Consider the following 24648-nt stretch of genomic DNA (forward strand, 5'->3'; position numbering starts at 1 on the left):
CTATGTTCTTCGACCATATATATATATATATATATATTGGAATTATGTCAATTGACGTTTAGGTTTAAATAAATAAATATTGGCTCCAGCGTTAATGCTATTGTCTGTGGACAATTAGACATTACACTTGCATGGGTTGTATATGTACTGTACTTAACTTATTTAAACATTATTTTTTTTAATTGTGGTACTACTTCGGAGTGTCAGGTTTGTAGTGATCCAACCAACCCGCTAGTTATATTTAAAACTAGCCCTGGTATGGATAGCCTTATCATGGCCTTACATGATAAGCAATATTGGGTATGGTCTGTACTGTTGCCTAATACTTCCGTAGTATGATGTATTATTTAATTTTTTATTACTTACTACTTCACAATTACTACTAAGGTACCCGAATTGCTTATCAGCTACAGGGCCTACAGTATAAAGTAGTAAGTAATAAAAAATTAAATAATACATCATACTACTGAAGTATTAGGCAACAGTACGGACCATTGCCAATATTGCGTATAAATAATTTAGCATGTAAGGCTATCCATACCAGGGCTAGTTTTAAATATAACTAGCGGGTTGGTTGGGGTCACTACAAACCTGACACTCCCAAGTAGTACCACAATTTAAAAATAATAATGTATAAATAAGTTAAGTGTGTATATATACACATACAGTACATAGAAGGCTGAAATAATAAAAATAGGGGAAAAGAGCTACCAGATGGAAGTGTAAAGAGCATAAGCCTCAGGCTTCCTTGCACTGTATGGCTAATAATAATAATAAACACAAGGTGCCAAAAACTAGTAAAAAAAAGGACAGAAAGAAAGTATTAAATGTGGATGATAGGGAAAGAATGTGAAAAAAACCTAAATGATAAATCGAATTATAAAAAAATTAACGACTAAATTAGTAAGCCAATTAGAAGGAAAGAAGCTATAAAGAAAAAAAAATTAATTAATTGCAAAGAAATAGCAAAACCTAAAAATAAGAGTTGAGATATTTGATGCATACTGAAAAAAGACCGATACATTTTATGACAAACAAAATATTCTTGTTTGTTATAAAATTTGGTTCTCACATTTTTAAACAAAATTACCCCAGGGGCTCAATATTTGGTGAGTATGGGCTTGGCACACCCAGGGTCATGGGCTGGATATCATCATTCTTCTCTTTCTTGGTGATTCCTTCCTCTCCCCCCCCCCCCCTCTCTCTCTCAGGATTTTTTTTTTTTTTTTTTTGGCTGGTGCTGCATAAGCCTCAGGCTCCTTTGCACCATACGGCTAATAACAATAATAATAATAATTTTTAAAACGAATGCCTTCCTTCGCTTCGGTCTCAAAGCGACAGAAGGATGAGGAATCGACGGTTATCCCCCTCCCCCACTGGTTCAAACCAAAAGCATCGAATTGTTTACCAAGCATAATATAAAATGCGGATGCTTTCAGTTCGTTTATCATTAGAAATCTTTCAATCGCTAATTATCCCAAAACGGCAATGTGGAAAGTTTCGGAAATATCCATAATTTGATCGAGCAATGACTTGGACAATTAATTGGTGTTCCTTCAGAATATTAGCGAGTAAAAGCCTTAATATTTGATAGTTATTACCGAATATTAAGGCTTTACCCAAAGGTATAAACTTGTGAAGCTTATTGAAACAACAGCATTCGTGCACTTTTACTAGCAGTTTACAAAATAATCGACTTGTGAATTTTACAAAAATTACCAGGTTATAATGATAAATGCAGAACGTCTCTAAATTAAACTCGTTAAGAGAACGTTCAAAATGCATAGTTTGGTTCACCGTCATACACTTCCAGTCGTTTTCAAACTACAGTATAATAAAGGAGGGTGGAGCACATCCCGGGTGTTGTACTGCTACAGGAAGAAAGCGCAGCTGTAGACATTACTTAGTCAACCAAGCCAAGTTCCTGTAGTATCAGCGAACAAACCGTGCCTACGCTACCTTGCTCGCTTTGTGTTTTGTAGGAAGTTTATCCACATCCGGTTGAGTCCATTTATGGAGTATATCAGAATTGCAAGGGAAAGATGCCATTTACTGTTTCAATCATGATTGAAAAAGAATTTATTATATTATCATTTAGAATTCAATGTGAATTCTTAAATGATTGGCATCAAAACTGGACTAATACTTTAGGGCAGAAAGTCTCAAACTATGACACTGGTTAGTGCATTTTACTCATTACTACACACACTGGTGTTCAAAGAAAGTGCATCACCTAGGAATTTCACATTTCTAACCCTTTTTCGCGATGGTATGTTACATTAATGGCAAGCAGGTGGTAGATGACTTTCATCAACCGGTGAAATACCACCACTTTGCTTATTGGAGGCTTGAAGTGGTGAAACCCATGTTTAGTCTCTAGAGCAAAGTTTCCGGCATCCCCCTCCCCCCATACTTCTCCTTCAACCCATGCACGGTACTAAGTACTATAGGTTTTGATACCTTTCGTGTTTGGGGTTTTCATAAAAAAAAAAAAAAAAAAGCATCACAAATAAAATTATAAACAAAAGATATGTATTAATAGTTAAGGCAAACAGATATGTATTAATAGTGAAGGCTAAGTAATATTTGACAGGTGCTCTCAAAATATGCCAAAATGAGCATTTGCAACCTTTATACAACAGTTTTGGTAAACACGACAATTATGGCTGAAATGTTATCAGAAGCCCCCAATTTGCTTCAGTTTATCATTTTAAAGAGAAAACAAAATATATAATAGAAAGTTTACCAGGTGAAAACTAATATTTAGTTGAACCTCCTCTGGCCCTGATGACAGCAGCACACCGTCGAGACATTGACAAGATCAACCTCTTAGGATAATCAACTGATGGTTCGTGGTTCCAAACACGAATTATGGCTTTCTGAAGTTCACGAAGGGTCTTTGGTTTCTTTCTGGCAACTGCAGATTCCACAAGATGCTAAGCGCCTCCATAGCCAGGTGGGAAGGAGCAGCACACGCTTCTTGATTAGACCGGGGTTCGAGCCCGTCACCACCAAATACAGAGGATGCGGAAAGGTCAGGGAATGACCACCGCATATCGAGGAGCAATATGGCCTTAGTTGCTAATGCTCCTAAAAACCAAATAACAATAACAGGATGCAACAATTCTCTATAGGATTCAGGTCCGGACTGTTTTCTGGCCAGCTTAGAGTTGTAATGGACCGTTCTTCCAACCATTTTTTTACCTGTAACAAATGTAAACACATTACTGTGGAACCTCTAACGCAGAAATGAAGCTAAAGTAACTACAGAAGTGCCTACTTACACTTTTTGCTCGATTATTATTATTAATATCCATATGATGCAAGGAAGCCTGAGGCTTATGCTGCACCAGGGGAAAAAAAAAAGTTCCCGAGTAACCCTGAGAGAGAGTCAAAAGTAGAAGGGAATCACCAAGAAAGAGAAGAATGATGATATCCAGCTCAGGACCCTGGGTGTGCCAAGCCCATACTCACCAGACGTGAGCAGAGTCGTCCAGAAAGATGCAGTTACTTGGCAGGTTGAAATGGGCTCTAATGGTTGGCACCGATTTGCCTTCCAATATAGCCAGGTATCCATTGTCATTTAGGGAACCTTTTATAAACTGCAGGTGACCTACTGCGATACGAAATGCACCCTCATATCATTTGGCTGGTAGGGAATTTCACTGTAGACACCATACAGTGTGGATGGTATTCTTCACCACGTCTACGGCGAATCGTTCGCCTCCCATCAGAGCCATGCAGGTTGAATTTCTTCTCATCCGAGAAAATAACTGACTTCCACTATTCATTTGACATGCTCCTTACACCAAATTAATCGGGCCCTTTTCATTTTTTGTGTGAGGAGGAGCTTCTTCTTAGGACGATGGGCTACAAGTCCATTTTTGAAGCGGCGTCTTCTGACTGTTACTGCACTTGCTACCACTCCTGTATGTTCTTCCCATTCTCTTTTCAGCTCAGTCGAAGAAGCTTTGTGGTTTTTAAGGCATAAGTGCTTCAAAACGCGGTCCTCTTTGGGCGTAGAAACTCGTTTTCGTCCGGTTCCTTTTTTCCTTTCAGCAGAACCAGTATTCTTGAGTTTGGAAAGAAATCTACTCACTGTCGACTCATTATAAGACACTCTATAAGCAATATGACGGGAAGAAGATCCTTCCTCACGTATGGCAACAACAGCACTCTTTTTTTCGTGGCGTCAACTGTACGTAACTCGCCATCCTGACACAAGCAAAGAATGACTGCAATTCTTGCAGAGCATGCTTATATAGCTTACAGTAACAGCTGGTGCAATATTACGTCATCACCTACGCGTGTCAATCTTATCTGATGCAATCTGTAAGAAATACTGCCATATACTTACGTTATTCGGACGACAATTACAATTTTAAGGGGTGATACACTTTCTTTGAACATCAGTGTAGTTGCATTTTTTTTAGACAAACTGAAGTTTGTACAATAATAAGTTTTTGGAGTTTTCGATAGCAAAAAAAGGCAAGTGGGGTAGGCCACTTGCCATATATAGAGTGCTCATTCTCAGCGAATAAGTTATTTATTTTTGAGTATCTTTCCTTCCTGTTTTACTCAAGTGATTCTTTATTAAAAGCTTTCAAGTAAGAATCCAGAAAAGAAATTAACCTTTTTTTTTTTTCCTTAGCATTAGCAAAGGCACATGATGCAAGAAAGCAAGCTTATATAGCATCAGCCAAAAAAAAAAAAACCACCTCTTATTTCACCCATCCACTCGCTTCAAATGCTTGTCCAGTTCTGCCTTGAATCTATTTAAGCTATCAACTTCTACAACCACAGATGAAGTTTGTTCCACCAATCAACCACCCACTGGCTAAAGGCAAACTTCTGCACATCTATCCTACAACCGTCTTTCCTCAATTTGAATTCATGCCCTCTCAGGCGATTATTCTGAGCAAGAGGAAGTATCCCATCCGCATTGAGTATGCTCAAACCATTCAAGACTTTATACACCTCAATCAGATCACCGCCGACCGGGCTAGCCAGGTGGGTAAAGTGCCTGCCTGGCAACCCAAAGGTCGGGGGTTCGAATCCCGCCTCGGGCTTGGATCAAAGTACTGCAAAAACTTGGGAGGTGCTTATGGCCACAGAAGCCGATGCGCCAACAACTACCAAAAAAAAAAAAAAAAAAATCAGATCACCTCGCAGGTGCCTAGTCTCCAGATACTGTACTTTCAAAACTTAAGCCTTTCTTCATAAGAGAAACCCTCTGTTCCGTTCACTAGTCTTGTTGCCCTTTTCTGTACTCATTCCAACAGCACTACATCCTTCTTAAAATGGGGCCTCCAGACCTGTATACAGTACTAAGGGTGTGGCCTGACCATTGCCTTAAACAAGGGGATAATCACCTCCTTATCCCTGCTATAAAAATTCCTGTATATCATTGACAAGACACCATCAGCTACTCTTGCAGACCGTCTGCACTGTTCAGAAACCATCATATCTGCCTGCACAAATATCCCCAGGTCCTTTTCATTCTCGACCACTGTCAGTGTGGTACAACATAGTTGATACATTACTCTGGGATTACTGCTTCCCATTTGACGTACTTTACATTTGTCAATGTTAAACTTCGTTTGCCATCTCTCAACCCATCTCCTCAACTTTTCTAGATCCTGTTGCAGCAGTGTACTGTCATTAACAACCCTGCCAACCTTCGTATCATCTGAACTTGGACATTAAGCCTAATATACCATCATCAATATCATTTATAAATAAAGAAAACAACAATGGACCCAACACTGAATCCTGAGGGACTCCACTAATAACATTAGTCCACAAAGAGCAGTGTCCATTGATTATACTCTGTCTTCTCCCACTCCACCATCCCTTTATCCATAGCAGAAATTTGCCTCCAATGCCACACTGCTCCAATTTGTGCAGCAGTCTTCCATGTGCAACAGTATCAAAGGCTTTTCTAAGATCCAAATATATGATATCAAAGTTATTCTTTCCATCCAGTTCCTTTGTGACTACATCATAGTATCCAATCAAATTAGTCAGACAAGACTTCCCCTTAACAAACCCATACTGTGTCCGAGATATAATGGAAGTCTTGTCTAGATGATCCTGCAATGCTTCTTTAACCAGTGCCTCCATTAATTTCCCTGGAACCGAAGTTAAACTAAGAGGTTTGTAATTACCTGTGTCTCCCTTTGATCCTCCTTTGTGGATTGGGGTCACATTTGCACATCTCCAGTCCATGGGTATCTCCCCTAAGTCCAGGGAAGCTCTCATTATTATGGCTAATGGTATGCTTACTTCCTTTGCCTCCTCCTTTAATATAACTGGATAGATTCCATCCACCCCAGGTGCCTTTCTTGTATTTATCTTCAACAATTTCTCCTCCACTTTACTCTCAGTTATTACAAGATTCTCTAGCTTACTGCCAGAGTTGAATACACCTCTGGCTTTCCCCTCGCTGAATAACTCCTCATGTGTGAATGTCGATGCAAAATATTCATTTAGTTTGTTAGCTACCTGAGCAGGATCATCTACAGTTGACCCATCGATATCAAGTGGACTAATCTGATTCATTCCCTTCCTTCTAGAGTTTATATAAGTAAAGAACTCTTTGCTGTTTTTCTTTGCATCCCTTGCCAAAGATTTCTCGTAATCTGCCTTCGCCTGCCTAACCTCCTTTGTAACTTGGTTACAGATCAACTTGTATCTATCATAGGCTTCTGTGTCACGTGTTAATTTGTATGTATCCCATGCATTTTTCTTCTCTGCCATATGGCTCATTAGTTCATCTGACATCCATTTAGGCCTAAACCTTGAACAATATTTCTTAGTTGGTATGTAAAGCCTAGTATCTTCCAAGATAAGTTCTTTCAATTCTTCCCATTTTGAATTTGCTGTTGATAATATCATCAGTTGATCCCACTGTATAGAATTTAAGTACTATCTCAGACCATCGTAGTTGCCTTTACGAAAGCAATAACCCTTTCGTTTACCCCTAATGGTAGTTACCTCTTTGAGTAAGTCCCACTTCAGCACACCGTGATCACTGCCACTTAGTAGTTCGTTTATCTGCAGATTCTTAATGCATGAAGAATTACTACTGATAATCAAATCAAGAGTATTACTCCCTCTAGTTGCCTCCCGAACATGCTGATGTAGAAAACAGTCGTCCAATAAATCTACAAAAGCCTTGCTAGTGTGCGAGTGACCAACCCACAAATTCCAGTCAATATTCGGGAAATTAAAATCCCCCAATTATAAGACATTAATTTATTGGCCCACTATTTCTCTGCACAATTGCTCATTATACTCATCAGATTCATTAGGCCTATAACACACACACACGTACTCTCATTTTTCCTTTCCCGGTGCTTATGTCACACCATACAGACTTAACATTGCATTGTCCATCCACATCAATTAGAGGCACTTCTTTAGATTTTCTGTGTTTCTTAACAGCATAACCCCTCCTCCCTTTGTCCTGTCTATACATATTGTACTCCCCAAATTCCAGTTCTGCACTGCTTATGTCTGTGTGACACCATGTCTCTGATATCCCTACAATATCTGCCTTTGATGGCTTGACTAGCACTTCAAGCTCATCGAATTTATTAACTATACTCCTAGCATTGGTGTACATGCAAGTATACATGCACCTGTTTCTACTCTTAGTTACCCTAACACAGCCCATGTATTTTCTTGTTCCACTATGACTCCCAGCAGTTCTGGAAATTCCCACTGCCTTGCTTTCCGGGCTGCTGCTCAATTGTATTTCAATAGAAGTAGTGCAAGAATCACTTTTACCTCTGCCAGCAGCTATTGTTAATCTGTTAGTCCGTGTATCCCCTCAATCTCCAGTTTTTCGACCCACCTAACTCTGCCTCGATAGCATCAGCAAATATTCTTGCGCCCTTTCTATTTAAGTGTATCCCATCCCTGTACAAGCAGTCTCTCCTGTTAACAAGCACAGACCAGGCTGAGAAAAATTTTACCCCTTGAGCATTGCACAATCTCTCCAGGGCAGAATTGATCAACAAGGCTCTCATCATATACTCCCTCATCATATAGCATTTCAAATTCAACCCTAACTAACAGCTTTTTTTCAGCATTGTCTTGTACTTGTTGAGTAATTCCGCCAGTCTCCTACTCTTAATATCGTTAGTGCCAACGTGTACAACAATATCATCCTTTGTGCCCTAAAGCAGAGGTTCCCAAACTTTCTCGGTTCACGGCAACCTTAGTGTCCCAGTAATTTCTTCACAGCACCCCTAGGCCAAAAGAAATATCTAACACAGTGGTTTTTGACCTTTTAATATATATCTATATAATAATTTTATTCTTTATGTAGAGATGCTAAATAAATATATATAGTATAGGTCACTACAAAATTAAAGAGATACGGTACAATGGATACCGTACACCTTTTTTTAATGAAATAAATGTATAAATTTCAAAAAAAATAAATAAATAAAATTATAACTTTAAGTAACTTAAACTGAAATTACACGGCACCCCAAGAATGTTGTTGCGGCACCCCGGTTGAAAACCACTGCCTTAAAGGATGATATCTGCCCTACGTCATTAACCTTTGCCCCTGGCAGACATACCCTGGTCCTGTTCCATCTATCCATTTTGCACAATATGTTTCCCCGTTTCCCTGACAATAGTCACCTACAACAACTAGTTCCTTTGGGACCAGCGCATTCTGCCTTGGGGGTTGCCGCTGTGTTGCATGATGTTCAAGCTCTGGCATTGATGTGTGTGTGTGTGTGTGTGTGTGTGTGTGTGTGTGTGTGTGTGTGTGTGTGTGTGTGTGTGTGTGTGTGTGTGTGTGTGTGTGTGAATATTTAAGTATATACATATATATTCATATAATCTGTACTAACCCAACTAACTTTCTCAACTTTGGTCACTGGTGGCACAGCTCCTGCCTCCATGTGGTGCAGCCGGTAACCTGGGAGAAGGAAGTCACTCTCCAAGAGATAAAAGGTGCAACAATGGATTTAAATAATTTTTCGTCTTTAGAGCCATCAAACTCAAGGTCAGAAATGTCCAATGAAAATAACATTAACCAAGATGAAAGGATTTAAAGAGAGACAGTGTCCTGACCTCCCTAACTATGTGGTGATACACTCTGTCTACTCAGCCTGTGGGCAAGTTATCACCATTTATGATCCAAAAATATTTGGAATCTTTTGTGGGATCACCAAAAATGTTGAAGAGACTACAATGAGTAGATTTCCTTGTTGAAACGGTCACCTCCAAACATTCTGGGTGGCTATTAAAGCCAAAAACATTTGGTGGGTTGCCAGTATCTGTTACTCCCCACAATACCTTAAATTCATCAAAAGGCTTCATCACAGAGTGGAACCTACTTTCAGTGTCTGAGGAGGAATTAGTCTGTAAACTTAGTAATCAGTGCAAAAAGAATAATGACAAAAAAAGATGGAAATCTTATTTCAACTCGATCCATCATCTTAACTGTCAAGCACTCCTGATTTGCCATCCTCAATAAAAGCTATTTAAACTGCCAAATTTGGCCATACATCCCGAATCCTCTTTACTGTTTTAAATGCCAGAAATATGGACACCCACAGTAGGCATGTAGAGGTTATGCCATCTATCCTATATACGGATCAAAGGATCATACACAAGCAGATTGCTCTGCCTCAATTCCCGTTTGTCTGAACTGTAAAGGAAGCCACTCTGCCTTTTCTAAATCATGTGGAAAACCGGAAAAATAACTCAAAAATACAAAATCGAACATGAAGTCACGTATCCTGAGACATGCAGACAAATTATGTTGACCATGCCTAGTCTATCCTATGCGTGTGGCACCAGAAACTATTTTTCAACTGAAGCTCAAAACAGATGTGTCAATACCACCAAAAAACATCTCTCTGACGAACTGGGTTAAAACAACCTTATCAGCTTCCAGAAAAGTTGCTCCTAAGACCAAAACCATCGAAGCAACTAATACTCCAATTAGTATCCCAAATGATACTCTAACTGAATTGTGTGACAATGCAACATTAGAAACTATTAAAGACAGCAAGAAAACCAAATCACCTAGCAACAGAATGGAAGTGGATGTACACTCAGATTATGAGGAACCCATCCTAGAATGTCATGCCAGTGACACCATGCACTGGAAGCCCCATATTCCCAAAAAATGACTGGAAAAAATGCCCTGCACACAAAAAAAACAGTCAGGTGAATCATCCTCAGTTAAACCTAAATAATGCATAACATCATACAATGGAACTGCAGAGGACTAATCAGTCATTCTGATGATTTAAGGGATTTACTCATTCAGTTTAATCCCATAGGTGTATAAAAAATGACTGGAAAAAATGCCCCGCACACAAAAAAAACAGTCAGGTGAATCATCCTCAGTTAAACCTAAATAATGCATAACATCATACAATGGAACTGCAGAGGACTAATCAGTCATTCTGATGATTTAAGGGATTTACTCATTCAGTTTAATCCCATAGGTGTATAAAAAATGACTGGAAAAAATGCCCCGCACACAAAAAAAACAGTCAGGTGAATCATCCTCAGTTAAACCTAAATAATGCATAACATCATACAATGGAACTGCAGAGGACTAATCAGTCATTCTGATGATTTAAGGGATTTACTCATTCAGTTTAATCCCATAGGTGTATGCCTACAGAAAACATTCTTGTCACCCCAAGTTTTGCCAAAATTCTCAAACTGTGATGTACAGATGAGATAGGAGTTCAGAGTTTCCTGCGCATTGAGTATTATCCATTCTTGTTAACTCTAACATTCCATTTATGCCGATCCAATTGACAACCACTCTAGAAGCTGTGGCAGCTCACATTGCAGTTGGTACTTCAATTACCATTGTTTTCATTTATATTCCACCATCTCTAACACTTTCACATTCAGAACTTGGCAACCTTATTACACAACTCCCAACTCCAATTCGTCTTTTTGGTAACTTTAATGGACACCATCCATTGTGGTGTCTGCTACAATGGATAGAAGAGGCAAATTGATTGATTAGAGGAATTAATGAATAAAAATGATCTCAGTTTATTAAACTCTAGATCTCCTACCTACATCCACCTACCAACAGGATCTACATCTGCAATAGATTTGTCAATTTGTTCACCATCTATCTTTCCAATCATGACATGGTCGGTATTAACCGATCCCTTTAACAGTGATCATTTTCCAATTATTTGCTCACTACAAACAGGAGTATCTCCAAATCCTGATCAACGATCCAATTGGAAGTTTAAAAAGGTGAACTAGGGTGGTTATTCTGTCAAAATACTTTTAGACAGACTATGTTCAAAAACCACATATTGATGATGTAAATACTTACATAACCAATCAGATTCAGACTGTGGCTAATGCCTCTATTCCAAAATCCAAGCCATTTTGCAATCACCGAAATCACTGGTGGAATAGAGATTTTTTTATGTTTAGCATTAAAGCAAACTGCTTAGAATAATTTCTGCAAGTATTAGTATTAGCAATGGCCACATGGTGCAAGGAAGCCTATGGCTTATGCTGCACCAGCCAAAAAAATAAAAATAAAATATAATAAAATAACAAAAAAATAAATAAAATAATAATAATTAATAAATGGAGAAAAGGAAATGGACAACCTAAATGTTTCCCTCCATCCAGCTGACCTTAGAATTTACCCAAACTGTTAGCCTCTACCACCCATATAGGTAACTTATTCCAGTACAGGAATACCTCGCATAGAGCGGTTAATTCGTGCCAAAAAAATACCGAGCTATGTGAAACCGCGCTGATCGAGGTATTATTAGTATGTATTTTAATGTAATGCGTTCCAACAATTTGATTATATGGGTCGAGTTGCATAAATATAGAGGTGTTTGTTTACTATAAATTGATGCACACAAAGTTCTTGCAAAAAAAAAGAAACTAAAATGATAAAAATTTAAAATATTAGTAAGTACAGTAGAAACGATTTTTATTGCAGTATGTATATACCAAAAGAATATAAGTGAAGTATGTACTGTATTTTTATTTTTTTAAAAATAACTGATCAGCTTAGTTTGCACAGTTTTTTTCTTCTTTTTATCTGCATACATCTCTTTATAACATTGAATGTCATTTTGCAACGCCTGCCTTACTTTCATACCTTGTTCGATGCTTGGATCTAGAAGAACACTCAGCGCCATTACATTTCTTCTTTCCACTCATATTTGGGTATAAAGGTATAACGTTTTAAAAAAATAATCTTTAATAAATCACAGCAAAAAATATTTGTACAGCTTATGCACAATCAACGACCTCACCGCTCAGAATCTAGTGTTTACTAATGTATGAATGCTGGCAGAGTCCGTATATAATGTGAGTCTCGACAATAGTCAGAATGGCCTTGAATCCATAACGCATTGGTCTACGTGCTGGCATTATAATACGTACATACATATCAAATGTATTGATGCGTAACGCAATTAATTTTTTTTCAATTTGTAAACCGCGCTATAGCAAAACCCACGCTGTTCAAAACCACACGAGGTATTCCTGTAATTTATAACTCACTGGCTAAAATAAAACTTCCAGCAATCTAGTCTAAACATCTCTCCCTGTAACTTGAAATTACGGCCCCTAGTTCTAGAATCATTTATAACCGTGAAAATTTCGTCCTTGTTCATTTTGCTTATGCTTCTTAGAGCCTTAAACACCTCAATCAAGTCTCCTCTAAGGTGCCTAGTTTCCAAGCTCTGCAACCCACATATTCGAAGTCTTTCCTCATATGGACGCCCTTATCTCACCAGGCGAGTTATCCGTCTCTGGACCCTTTCAAGAAGGACAATGTCTTTCTTTAGGTGCAGTCTCCATACCTGAACACAGTATTCCAAGTATGGTCTAACAACAGCCTTATAAAATGGGATTAAGACGTCCTTATCTCTACTAGCAACTGTTCGATACATCATCGATAGGACACCATGGGCCTTTCTTGCAACCTGTCTACAATGCTCATAGAACTTAAAGTCTGACTGTATCGTAACACCCAAGTCCTTTTCCTCCACTACTGGCTTTAGTTCAACTCAGCCACGTGTATAAGTTATTTTGGGGTTACTGTTCCCTAGATGCAATACCTTACACTTTGCTGGATTAAAGCATAGCTGCCATTTTTCTGACCATCCCTGAAGTCTATCTAGGTCATTCTGAAGATACTCTGCTTGGCGGCGATCATTAACTACTCTACCAATCTCTACATCATCTGCAAATTTAGACATCACACCCTCTATCCCTTCATCGATGTCATTTATGAAAACAAAAACAACAGTGGTCCAAATACTGATCCTTGGGAAATCCTACTTCTTACATCAACCCAATCTGAGGAATAACCATTTATCACAACCCTCTGCCTCCTGCCCTGAAGCCATCCAGCTGTCCATCTAAGGATTTTCCCTGTGATTCCAACCTGTTCCAGTTTATAAAGTAACTGCTCATGTGGGACTAAGTCAAATGCTTTGCTAAAATTCAAATAAACAATGTCGAAATTATTCCCAAAATCCAGCTCTTGGGTGACTCTGTCAAAATAGCTAACCAGATTAGTTAAACATGATTTTCCCTTTACAAAACCATGCTGAGTATCCTTCAGAATTTCATTTCTATCTAAATGATCCTGAATTCCAACTTTGATCATTGTCTCCATGATTTTCCCTACTACTGAAGTTAGACTAACTGGCCAGTAATTTCGTACTTCACTCTTAGAACCGCCCATATGTATTGGAGATACATTGGCACTTTTCCAATCCAATGGAATCACTCCTGAGTCCAGTGATGCTCGCATAATTAGCCTCAATGGTTCAATGCACTCGCTTGCCACCTCCCTTAAGATTATAGGGTATATGCCATTAACCCCAGGGAGCCTACAGGCTCAAAAGTTTTTTTATTAAATAAACGTGAAATTTCAACATCATTAATTAAATTTTTTTTTCTGTTCTGGGGCCGGAATCGGGAGTGCATCACTTGGTATGTTGCTAGAGTCTTGAGTCTCTGACGAGCTCCCAGTTACATTATTCTCGAGGGCAAGCACCCATTTTTTCAGTGACTCAAACTGTTCTGGCAATGCACCAAATTGTAAATTAAGTTTGGTGCACTCCTTACAACAGTGACAAAGTAAAGAATCTCCAAGTGAGCTAGGATTATCTACTAGACCGTCTATTATCTACAGAGGTTCAAAACACTATGTCCCAGATAGGTCATGATGGCTGCAGTTCCCTGAAGATGTTGGCCGATCATAGTTTATCTTTTAATTTTTTGATTGTTAATACAATGTTTTAATGCATGCCCATCTTTTAGATCTGGCAAATTCTTTATTTTGGTTTTCATACTTAAATCTTAACTTCCCTTGTAAACCTCAGGGGCACATAGGGTCCCAAGCAAGATGTCATCATTCTTCTCTTTCTTGGTGATTCCCCTCTCCCTCCCTCCCTCCCCCTCTCTCTCTCTCTCTCTCTCTCTCTCTCTCTGTAGCTCAGGAATTTTTTTTTTTTTTTGTTGTTGGTACAGCATAAGCCTCAGGCTTCCTTGTACCATACAGCTAATAATAATATTAATACATTTCAAACCATTAATTTATACTTCATTATTTCTTATTCTATAGAATAGAAAATAATGACCTCTCATTTTTCTTCATTCTTACATTTCTATTATCTGCTAGGTTTGGCAACCTATGTAGTGAACACTGCTTCCTTTCTCTAATGCATTCTTACGCACGCACACACAGTGTCCCAGGAATAATCTATTAAACCTAAGAACTGATTCCTTGAATGATAGCAAGCAAAAAAGTGCATACTGACATGGATTCAATTTCAAACCAATATATAGCAATTGTAAAAAAATAATAATAATAAAATACCATCTATTTAAGAAGTTTCAAAATTTTTTAAAAATCATCTGAAAAACATTTATAAGTCTAAAAATCAATTAAGACATGAACATCAATAAAACGTACAAAATGTTCACCTTTTACTTGGATACACATCTCTATATGCCATAAAAATGCTTGTGCTGTTCTCTCTAACCCTGCTGTTTAGTCATTTCAAATGTAGTCTGCAGCCACACCTGGCATGTGCAACAGATGCAGCTGCACTGGGCTTCATGCAATCAAATTTCTTTGTTATGTAGTGGAAATACAGTTACTTCCCGCATGACGAATATCAATATACGCAACAAAATCTGAAAAAGATTATTTCATTGCAGTAGTACTGATTTTGATATTTCTTATTCTCATAAAATGCAAATTTCAAAAGATCACTTTTTTTTTATTGAATAATCACTACAAGTTACAAAATTTTTTTTAGTAATACAAGTTTCATAAAAAAGTTTGCATTTTTGTTTCCCATGCTACCTGTAAATCACAATATATTTGTGTTTGTTTCAATGTAAAAATGTCCCAGGTTATAAACAAACTTCTTGAGCAACCCCTTTCTAAGGTAAAGGTCCCACATACAATAGGATCTCAATTAATCAGAATATCTGTTAACAAAACATGCTGGTTAATTGGTTCAATTCTCATAAAAAAAAAACTGGAGGAATTGCTAAAGTCCTCTTCAGCCGAGGCTATATTTAACCGATCTCTGGAAGAGGAAGTAGGGTTCCCCCCTGCATTATTCCAGGTTTTTCAGGCCACAAAACATGCAAATCAGACTGTGAACTCACACTTCCACACATATACGTATCTTTGTTACAGCCGTTCCAAAGTATTCCCTCAGACCACCTTGTATCTCTTTGTTCAGCACCCCTGCAAAGCCAGTCATGTATGTTGTGTTGTTTTGTGTGCTTAGGGATGTGTTATGTTGTCTGATTGACCACTCAGCAACCAGCCGGCAAAAGTAAATCACCTGGAAATCTGCTGGCAGGCTCCTGTCCTAACCAAGAGGAGGTAGACCATCTTCAGTACACATTAAATCAGTTTTTGAGCTGCTCTCCACAATCTTATGATTACAATGAGCATGCCCAGTACAGAAAAGGAGGGAAAGATAGATGGGCACAAGAGAAAAAGTAATAATGAAATAAAATAAATCAAAATTAATTAAAAATAATAAAATAAAATAAAAAATATAAAGGAAGGGCTTGGATAAGAAAGATGTCTTAGGATAAAAATTGCATTTAATGCTATTGGGGGAAATAAATCATTGAGGTGGAGGCATCTCCTATACATATCAGTGTGGGCATGTGTATTTGCCTGTACATGCTCCTTCTACATACAAACAGGTAAAGCTTTCAAGTTCAGTTGCCACAGATAAAATTTTAATAATAATTTTTAACTGACCTAGTGAGCCAAAGCAAGAAAAAAAAAAAAAAAAAAAAGGAACTTTAAAATTTAGGGTCAAACGGCACCAGGGGTTCCCCCCATCTCTGCGTAGTATATATTTTCTTGTGATACAGAACACTGTAAAGGCCAGAGATTTAAAAGTATATGGGTATTGTTTATGTATAGTGTATCGTTGTTCCTCTGACCATTTAGCCACCAGACCCCTGCTGAGGCCCGACGTTGCCTGCACTTTGCCCCATGGAGGCAGACCAGGTACACCAGTACTTTAAGATTACTCTGGCAGGTCCTGCTACCTAATTTCCTGACATTTCAGTGGCTAGGACCTAAAAAAAAAAAAAAAAAAATGCACACACATATGGAGTGATGATCACAGCAGGAATAGCACTAGAATTTGAAGGGCCAGAAGTTTTGCGGGCAAAGCAATTTGGGTGTAGTTAAATTTGGAAGTATAGGGTGTTCGCTGGCACACAGATAGAGTGGATGGGGAGACTGAAGGCTGGGGGAAAGAGGTAGAAATATGGGGACAACAGAGAAGGCAACTCCAGGGAGTCAGTGAGGCAGGCCCATGCCTCACCAGGTGAAAGGAGGGGGTGACAGGGGAGAAGAAATGGGGCCCGTCTCCTCCCCCCCCCCCCGCCAAGGGAAGGGGATTTAAAAGGGGGAACTAGGCAAGAGAGTCTGGTTCAGATCGCCAATATTGGCACTGGGCAGTGTAGCTGCACTGTCATTCATGGTCCAGTCCAGTATTTTTTTTTTTTATGCTTGAGATGCAGGTCTAAGTTTGGGATGTTGTCTTCTAGTACAGTTCTAGTTCTTGATGTAGGTGTCTTCTTTTAGTCCTTTTATAGTAATTAGTGAGTGTGGTCACGTGCGGTGTTTTCGGTCCTGTGAGTTGGTGGTGTTCGAAATTCACTAGTAGGTAACCAGTGGTTTGTCTTGTGTCTGTTGGCTTTTTTCAGAGTTAAACAGTAGGCTCTAGGGTGGCTCTTAATCTGGTAAACATCTCTTGGGCAAATTGTGAGACAGAGAGCCCGGTAACGGTCCTCCTCCAGCAATATGATGTGCTCCTGATCCTTTGGGTTGAAATGGATATTCATGACAACGGAGGTCTTCGTAGAGGGGGCAATCGTGCATTAAATGCTTCCATGTTTGCTCCTCACCGCAGTGGCATAGTGGCGATTCTACAATACTGAAGGTGGCCAATTTTGCATTGAAAGATCCATGCCCTGTGACCAGAAAAGTGGTGTAGAGGCCAGGTGAGAACCAGGGTGGTTGACGTGGGCAGACTCACAGAATGTCAGGGATAAATTTCCGGGTCATGGCGCTTTTGGTTGAGTCTGTCCATCTGTCCAAGGAAGGTTGTAAGACATTTCTTCTCTGTTACAGTGTTATTGATTGGGTTAGTGGTGAAACCAATACAAGTCACTGTTCTTTCCTTTGAAAGGTGGTAGAGTAGGCTGCAACGGATGATTTCCAGGTCTAGGGGGAGACAGCATACCAGGACCTGGAGTGTGTGAGTGTGAGCTCACAGTACAGCATGCTCTTGAAATGGTTAGTAGGATGGAGTGCTGTACAGTCTCTAATTTTCTCCTATTGACTGCCATGGGGGCTTTTTTAAACCAGACACCCGCAGCATATGAGAGGGCTGGGATAAATATGGCTTTATAAAAGAGGGAAAGTGTCCTCTTCTTTAGGCCCCAGTTCTTCCGAGTAACTCTGGCAATAAATGCCGAGTACCTCTTAATTTTTTTCTGCAGATGTACAAGATGTGGGGTGAAAGATAAGTTCTTGTCAAGGGTAAGTCCAAGACACTTCAGTTCTGTCACTAGTTTTATTGTGGTATCCTGTATCTTGATTTGCGGTGGCCTGCGTATGTCAAGAGAATCTTTCAGGAGCATCGAGGAGGTTTTGGTTGAGAAAATTCTCAGGTGATTGAAACTGGCCCATTTCTTTAGTCTGTCAATGGCCTGGTTTGCAGTAGCTTCCATTTGGGCACTGCTGTCTGCCTGTAGCATGAGGACAAGATCATCCACGGGTATCTACTCCATCAAAGTCCAGGCCCAGGAAGCTGTCGAGAACAAGGTTCCAAAGCAGTGGCCCCAGTACAGAGCCCTGTGGGCACCCCCGATGAACAGGTCGGGTGACTTGGCAGTAGGAAGTAGTTACAGTGACCATTCTGTCAGAAAGATAGGTTTGTATGCAGTCATATAGATTGCCAGGGATATTTGCCTCCGAGTCTGCTGAGGACGCTTGGCCACTAAAGTGAGTCAAATGCCCTGGCAAAGTCAATGAATGTGACCAGAAAATATTTTTTGTTGCAGTTTTGGGCTGCATTTGTTATGGGTTCAAGAGTGTCAACCGCAGAGTGCCCCCTCCAGAAGCCAAACTGGTTCGGGGAGGAGAGGCCTGTGGCAAGGTAGTGACTTTCAATTTTATTATAGAGAAGGTTCTCAAAGAGCTTGCTGATTACTGAGAGAAGAGCAATCGGTCTATATGACTCAGAGAGATCTTGTGGCTTGGTTGTGTTTTTCAGTATGAGTCTGACTTTTGCCAATCTCTAGTTAAGAGGAAAGTGGCCTGTAGAGAGGCAGTGATTAAATAAATTTAAGAGGTCCAGGATATATTCTACTGCCTTTTTGACAATCTCAGGTTCGAGGTAGTCCCCTCTAGGCATTTTCCTGTTTTGCAATTTGGTCACTACCAGAAGGAGTTCTACATGAGTGAAAGGGGCCTCCTGGAGAGTGGGTTTGTATTTGTGGTTCTCCTCGCAGAGCTGGAACTGTTCTGGGGAGTTAGGATCCATTTCATGAAGAAAGGTAACATCCAGAATTCCATTTATTGATTCATGCCATGTCTTGATGTAGGTGCCCATGGGTGCTTTAATGGCTGGTATCACCTTCCCTCTGGGTAGTTTATTGGTTGTTATTTTGTATATAACTCCCCAAGGGTCAGTATTTCCAACAGTGGAGCCCAGGTTCTCCCAAGATTGTTTCTTCTTTTTTCTTATTAGAGCAGTATATTTGTTCCTGACCGCACGATAAAGCTGTCTTAGGGTTTTCACTTCAGATGCCGGCCAGGAGCGGCGCGCATGCTGGAAGTTCTTGCAGCATGCATTGACTTCGCATCTGAGTCTTTGGAGTTCCAGGCACCACCACGGAACGTCCCCAGGGGACAGTCTCTTTCATCTGATCGCAGCATTTGCAGCTTCTGTAATAATTGATGTTATGGCTCTTTGATGTTTGAAACCTGCATGGTCAAAGGTCCAGGCAGCCTCAGTCAACTTCTCTCTGAAAAGGTCCCAGTTGGCTGTTTTCACTGAAAATCTGTACAGGGTGAGCCTAGGTATAGGTTGATGGGTGAGGGGCACGATGTAACTGGAAGGTGATAACTCTGTGGTCTGAGATGATCCAATTTTCTCTGACCACCCAGGAGGATAGGTGGTTGGCGATGGAGCGAGTGGCCAGACTGACATTGATGGTGGCTTCCCAAAGAGAGCTTGAGAAGGTGGGTGCATTGTTTGGTTGGTTACGAACTGTGAGGTTGTTGGTAAGGAATTCTTCAAGGCATTGTCCATTTCTGGATCCACGTCTTTTGGGAGTTGTGCTGTGCCATGCCAGTGACCTACAATTGACATCAGCACAGATGATGATTTTAGCATTAGGAATTTCATGTAGGACGTTCTGCAGGTAGTTTACCGCCGGGAGGATGTCTTCACCTGGCCGACAGTATAATGATATTGCATAAAAGTCCCCCAGTGGGGAGGTAATATGGGCAAAGGCAGCCCATTTGTTGCACAGATGTGAGATCTTAGTCACCATGAGGTTAGGATTGCAGATGATCAGGGCCGCCCAAGGGGTGTCTTTGTCGTGCTGTACCACTTTGTAGTTGAGTGGGTATCCTCTCACCACTTGACTATGCGAGTTTGGCTCCTGGAGGAAGAGAATGTCCGGGTTTTCCTCTTCTGCCTTTTTTCACAGCTGGGCTGCAACTGTGATGGTCCTTTGAGCGCTGTGTTGTGCAAATTTCACTATAGTCGAGTTATAGTTTTTAGGTAGAGTCGCCCATAATTTATTCTTGTTTGTTGTGCACTCTTGGCTCTAACGTACACCGGTCATTTATTATCTCTGATCGAATGGTCGGCAAGTAGTTTTTGGGCCTTACAATTGGAGTTGTAGTTGTGGCCAGTGCCTGCAGGTGTTAGCAAGGTCTGCACACACGTGTGAGTAGTATGGCCAAAGCAGCAGCATCTGAAACACTTGGGAACAGCCACGTGTTCCTTGTAGTGGTGGCTGCCCCAGTTTATAAAGACTATTTTGATGTTGTTTGCTAGGCTCGGGGGACAGCTCCACAACCCAGTTTGTTGAGCTTCCCGCATGCGATTTTGTTTGGAATTTTGAAATGGCATGGTTGGCAGGGTCTTCTTCTGGGAGTGCTTGTTGGAAATTTCTCTGGTATAGCTTCTCCCTGATGGTTGCTCGGTCAATATCTTTAGCAATGTCAAATATGGTTATTGATGGGCCTTTCCTCTTTGGGGGTTCAGCCAGAAGGCCTAGAGTTGGGATTGTGGTGTTTTTTAGGATCTTTGTTGCATCTGCTTCGGTCTCGGTTTCAATAATTACACCGGTATTCCTGGTCTTTCTGACAGATTTTATTTTTGTCGTCTTAAATTCGCTGGTTAATTTGGGAATCACAGTCTCCTTAATTTGCTCTCTGGTCTGAGGGGTGTCGGGGGTTGCAGGTTTCAGGAGAACCAGATGTGGTGTTGGAAGGAGTGTTTTCCTTTTGGTTACAGTTATGGTTGTTGACACTGGTTGGTTTTGTTTGCTTGTGTTCCTCAGCACCTCTGCGAAGGTGGGAGCACGGTGTAGCATTCGATCTACTCCACAGTCAGTTTGGGGTCTTGCTCCTCCGTCAAAGTAGCCATATCAAGCTTCCAAATTGCTTTCTCATATTTAAGATTGAACACTTTTTTGTGAACACTTTCTTTTAATGAACACTTTTAATGAACACTTTTTAATGAACGTTTAATGAACACTTTTTTCAAGAAAAGGGTGAACAGAAAGTGGACATGGAAGAGTCTAAATGGATTAACAACTAATGAAATCGACTTCATCCTCACTAACAGAAGATATATTGTGAATGATGTTACCGTCCTGAATAAGGTAAATGTTGGAAGTGATCACAGAATGGTAAGATGTACTCTTGATATAGATGTAGGAAAGGAAAGGAAAAAACTGACTCGAGTAAATAATACAAAGGTCTTTGAAATAACAGAGGAGGAGAAAAAGCAGTATGTACTGGAACTTAAGAACAAGTTTGAGCTTCTGCAGACTGCTCAGGACCAAGATATCGACGAGGAATATTACAACTTTCTGAAAGTGATAAAGCCCAAGAAACCTATAGGGAAACAGAAATCCAAAGAAGAAAAAATTAGTCAAGAAACACTTGTCATGATGAACCAAAGACGACAAATGAAGAGCAAGAAAAACACCGACAGGAAATTGAGAGAAAATTGAGTATACTGAGAGAAAATTGAGTATACTGAGTTATGCAAAGCCATTAGAAAGAGACTCAGAGAGGACATAAGAAGATTTAACACAAGAAAAGTAGAACAAGCATTAAGGGAAAACAAAGGATTTAAATCAGCAGCCATGAGCAGTAATACAGAAAGACAAATGATACTGAAACTGAAGAATAGCGATGGTGTACTTATAAACAGCAGAGAAGGCATAATTCAAATAGCAGAAGACTACTATAGAGAATTATACAAGGAGCGAGGGAATGATACCAGCAGTGGGGAAGATGGATTGCAAAGTAGCAACACATACGACATACCCGATATTCTTCCTGATGAGGTAGAACATGCATTGAAGAAAATGAAGAATCGGAAAGCCCCGGGGGAAGATGAAGTTACTGTAGAGTTGTTAAAATTGGGAGGAAGAGACATAACACAAAAACTGGCAAGGCTCTTCACAAAGTGCATTAGAAAAGGTGCGATGCCTATGCAGTGGAATAATGCAATCATAGTTTTGCTGCATAAGAAAGGAGATAAATCAGAAATTGGAAATTATAGACCAATTAGCTTGTTATCCCATATCTACAAGTTGTTCACAAAGGTCATTACTAACAGATTAGAAAGAATACTTGATGAGAATCAACCGAAAGAGCAAGCTGGCTTTAGGACATGATTCTCAACTATGGATCACCTTCACGTAATATCACAGCTAATGGAGAAAGCAAATGAATATAAAACACCATTATGCCTGGCATTTGTGGATTATGAAAAGGCATTTGACTCCATACAGCATAAGGCAATGTTTCGGGCACTGGAAAGACAAGGCATAGATACTCCATATATTATGATTTTGAAGAAAATATATGAGAGTGCTACATCCTTTATTAGACTAGATAAAGACAGTAGCAAATTTAAAATCGAGAAAGGAGTTCGACAAGGAGACACAATATCTCCGAAGCTGTTTACTGCTGCCCTTGAGGAAGCTTTCAGAAGATTAGACTGGTCGCAGAAAGGAGTCAATGTGAACGGAGAGTACCTAAACCATTTACGATTTGCAGATGACATTGTGGTCATAAGCCACGATCCCAAAGAATTAGAGGAAAATCTTAATCAGTTATGCACAGTTAGTAAGGATTTTGGACTAAAGATGAATATGGCTAAAACAAAAGTAATGATGAACAAGTATGCCACGGAAAGGGAAATAATGATTGAAGGAGCAGTAATTGAAAAGGTGGAGTCATATACTTATCTGGGACAAGTTATTAGCTGTAATAATGATAAATGGCTGGAAGTCAAGAGAAGAATAAATTTTGGATGGATAGCATTCAGGAAATATAGTCACATACTGAAGAGCAATATCCCAGTTTGTCTGAAACGTAAAATAATGAATCAATGTATACTCCCCACAATGACTTATGGAAGTGAAACTTGGGCACTCACAAAAAGAATGGAAGAGAAGCTAAGAACTACACAGCGAAGAATGGAACGAATTATATTGGGAATCAGACTGTTAGATAAGAAGAGAAACGCATGGATTAGGCAGCAAACTCAAGTAAAGGAAATTCTTATCAAAACTAAAGAACTAAAATGGTCTTGGGCAGGATGCACAGCTCGAAGACATGATGACAGATGGACTAAGAAAATAACAGAATGGTACCCAAGAGGAGCTAGAAGAAAACCTGGAAGACAAAGGTGGAGATGGATAGATGAAATTCATGAGTTTCTGAGTAGTAAATGGATGGCCAGTGCTCAAAACAGAAGGAACTGGAAAGTTGCTGGAGAGGCCTTCATCCTGCAGTGGATTGAAAATGGCTGATGATGATGATGATGATGATTTAAGATTGGTTAAAATTTATGTAACATGGATGACGGTTGATTTGTTAAAGGAGGGGCATTCGTGAACAGTGCAGGGGCAGAGAATTTGTAGTTTTGCTATGCATGGCCAATGAATTCTCAACCAGTACTTTAATGGGAAATTTGACACTCAGACACCAAAATTAATTACTCATTTTTAACTGTATCTGGGCTGAATTTCATGCACTGAATCAACGTATCATTTAGTTTTTCTCTAGTGCTAAATATTTTGGTAGCAATTATTTATGTTTCTACAAAACATAGGTTAGTTACCTGAATTACATAAAAGTGTGTATGTAATACATAAGTCTGTATTACATAAGTGAATACCAATACTGTGATAGGATGTTTCAATTAAAAAAGTATTGGTGGTCTAGCTCACTTAAATTTAGGTTTAAGCTAATCTATTTATCATCTGGACCTTTTTTTCTCATCCAGACATGATAGGAGGGAATACATGTAGAGAGCTCTGTCAATCAAATCGGCCCTGAAGAGAATTTTCAAGGCTCGTGGAGGAGAATTTATCTTGGCATGGTCTGTGCTTGTTAAAACAGACTGTTTTTACAGGGATGTGATGCACTTAAATAGAAAGGATGCAAGAATATTTGCTGATTCTATCAAAGCAGTGACAGTCGGATGGAAAACTGCTAGCTTTGGGGGGGGGGATACACAGGCTAATGTTGTTATTTGTTTTTTAGGAGAATTAGCAACTAAGGCCATATTGCTCCGGGGATATGCGGTGGTCATTCACTGACCTTTCCGCATCCTCCGTATTTGGTGGGCACGGGCTCGAACCCCGGTCTAATCAAGAAGTGTGTGCTATGCACTGCTGCTCCTACCCACCTGGGCTACGGAGGTGCCACACACACAAGCTAATATATTAACCAGAGCTGCAGGCAGAGGTGAAGGAGATTTTGCACTGCTTCTATTGGAAAATGCAGCAGCCTGGAAAGGAAGGTGTCGGAGATTTCAGGCGCTGCTG

At 39.8% G+C, this 24648-nt stretch overlaps 1 protein-coding gene across 6 annotated transcripts in view; it reads right to left on the reverse strand.

Moving 5' to 3' along the window:
• The window catches only part of LOC150084664 (signal-induced proliferation-associated 1-like protein 2), a 585655-nt gene that overhangs the window by 513589 nt on the left and 47418 nt on the right, over positions 1-24648 (reverse strand). For 3 of the 6 annotated variants that reach the window (XM_090376543.1, XM_090376536.1, XM_090376544.1), the window contains exon 2: positions 14986-15198. The exons of 2 other annotated variants lie outside the window; for them this stretch is intronic. Coding sequence is in view for 1 of the 4 variants with exons in the window: in XM_090376544.1 (XP_090232670.1) it covers positions 14986-15004 (19 nt within the window). In the remaining 3 variants the exon portion in view is untranslated. Of the gene's footprint in view, positions 1-14974; positions 15199-24648 lie in introns of those variants that run through there. One more of the 6 variants, XM_090376539.1, reaches the window with a different exon arrangement.

This window comes from Mastigoproctus giganteus, chromosome 6 (genome assembly GCF_048544385.1).
Source record: "Mastigoproctus giganteus isolate SK-2022 chromosome 6, ASM4854438v1, whole genome shotgun sequence".
In the NCBI taxonomy this organism is placed as follows: Eukaryota; Metazoa; Arthropoda; class Arachnida; order Uropygi; family Thelyphonidae; genus Mastigoproctus; species Mastigoproctus giganteus.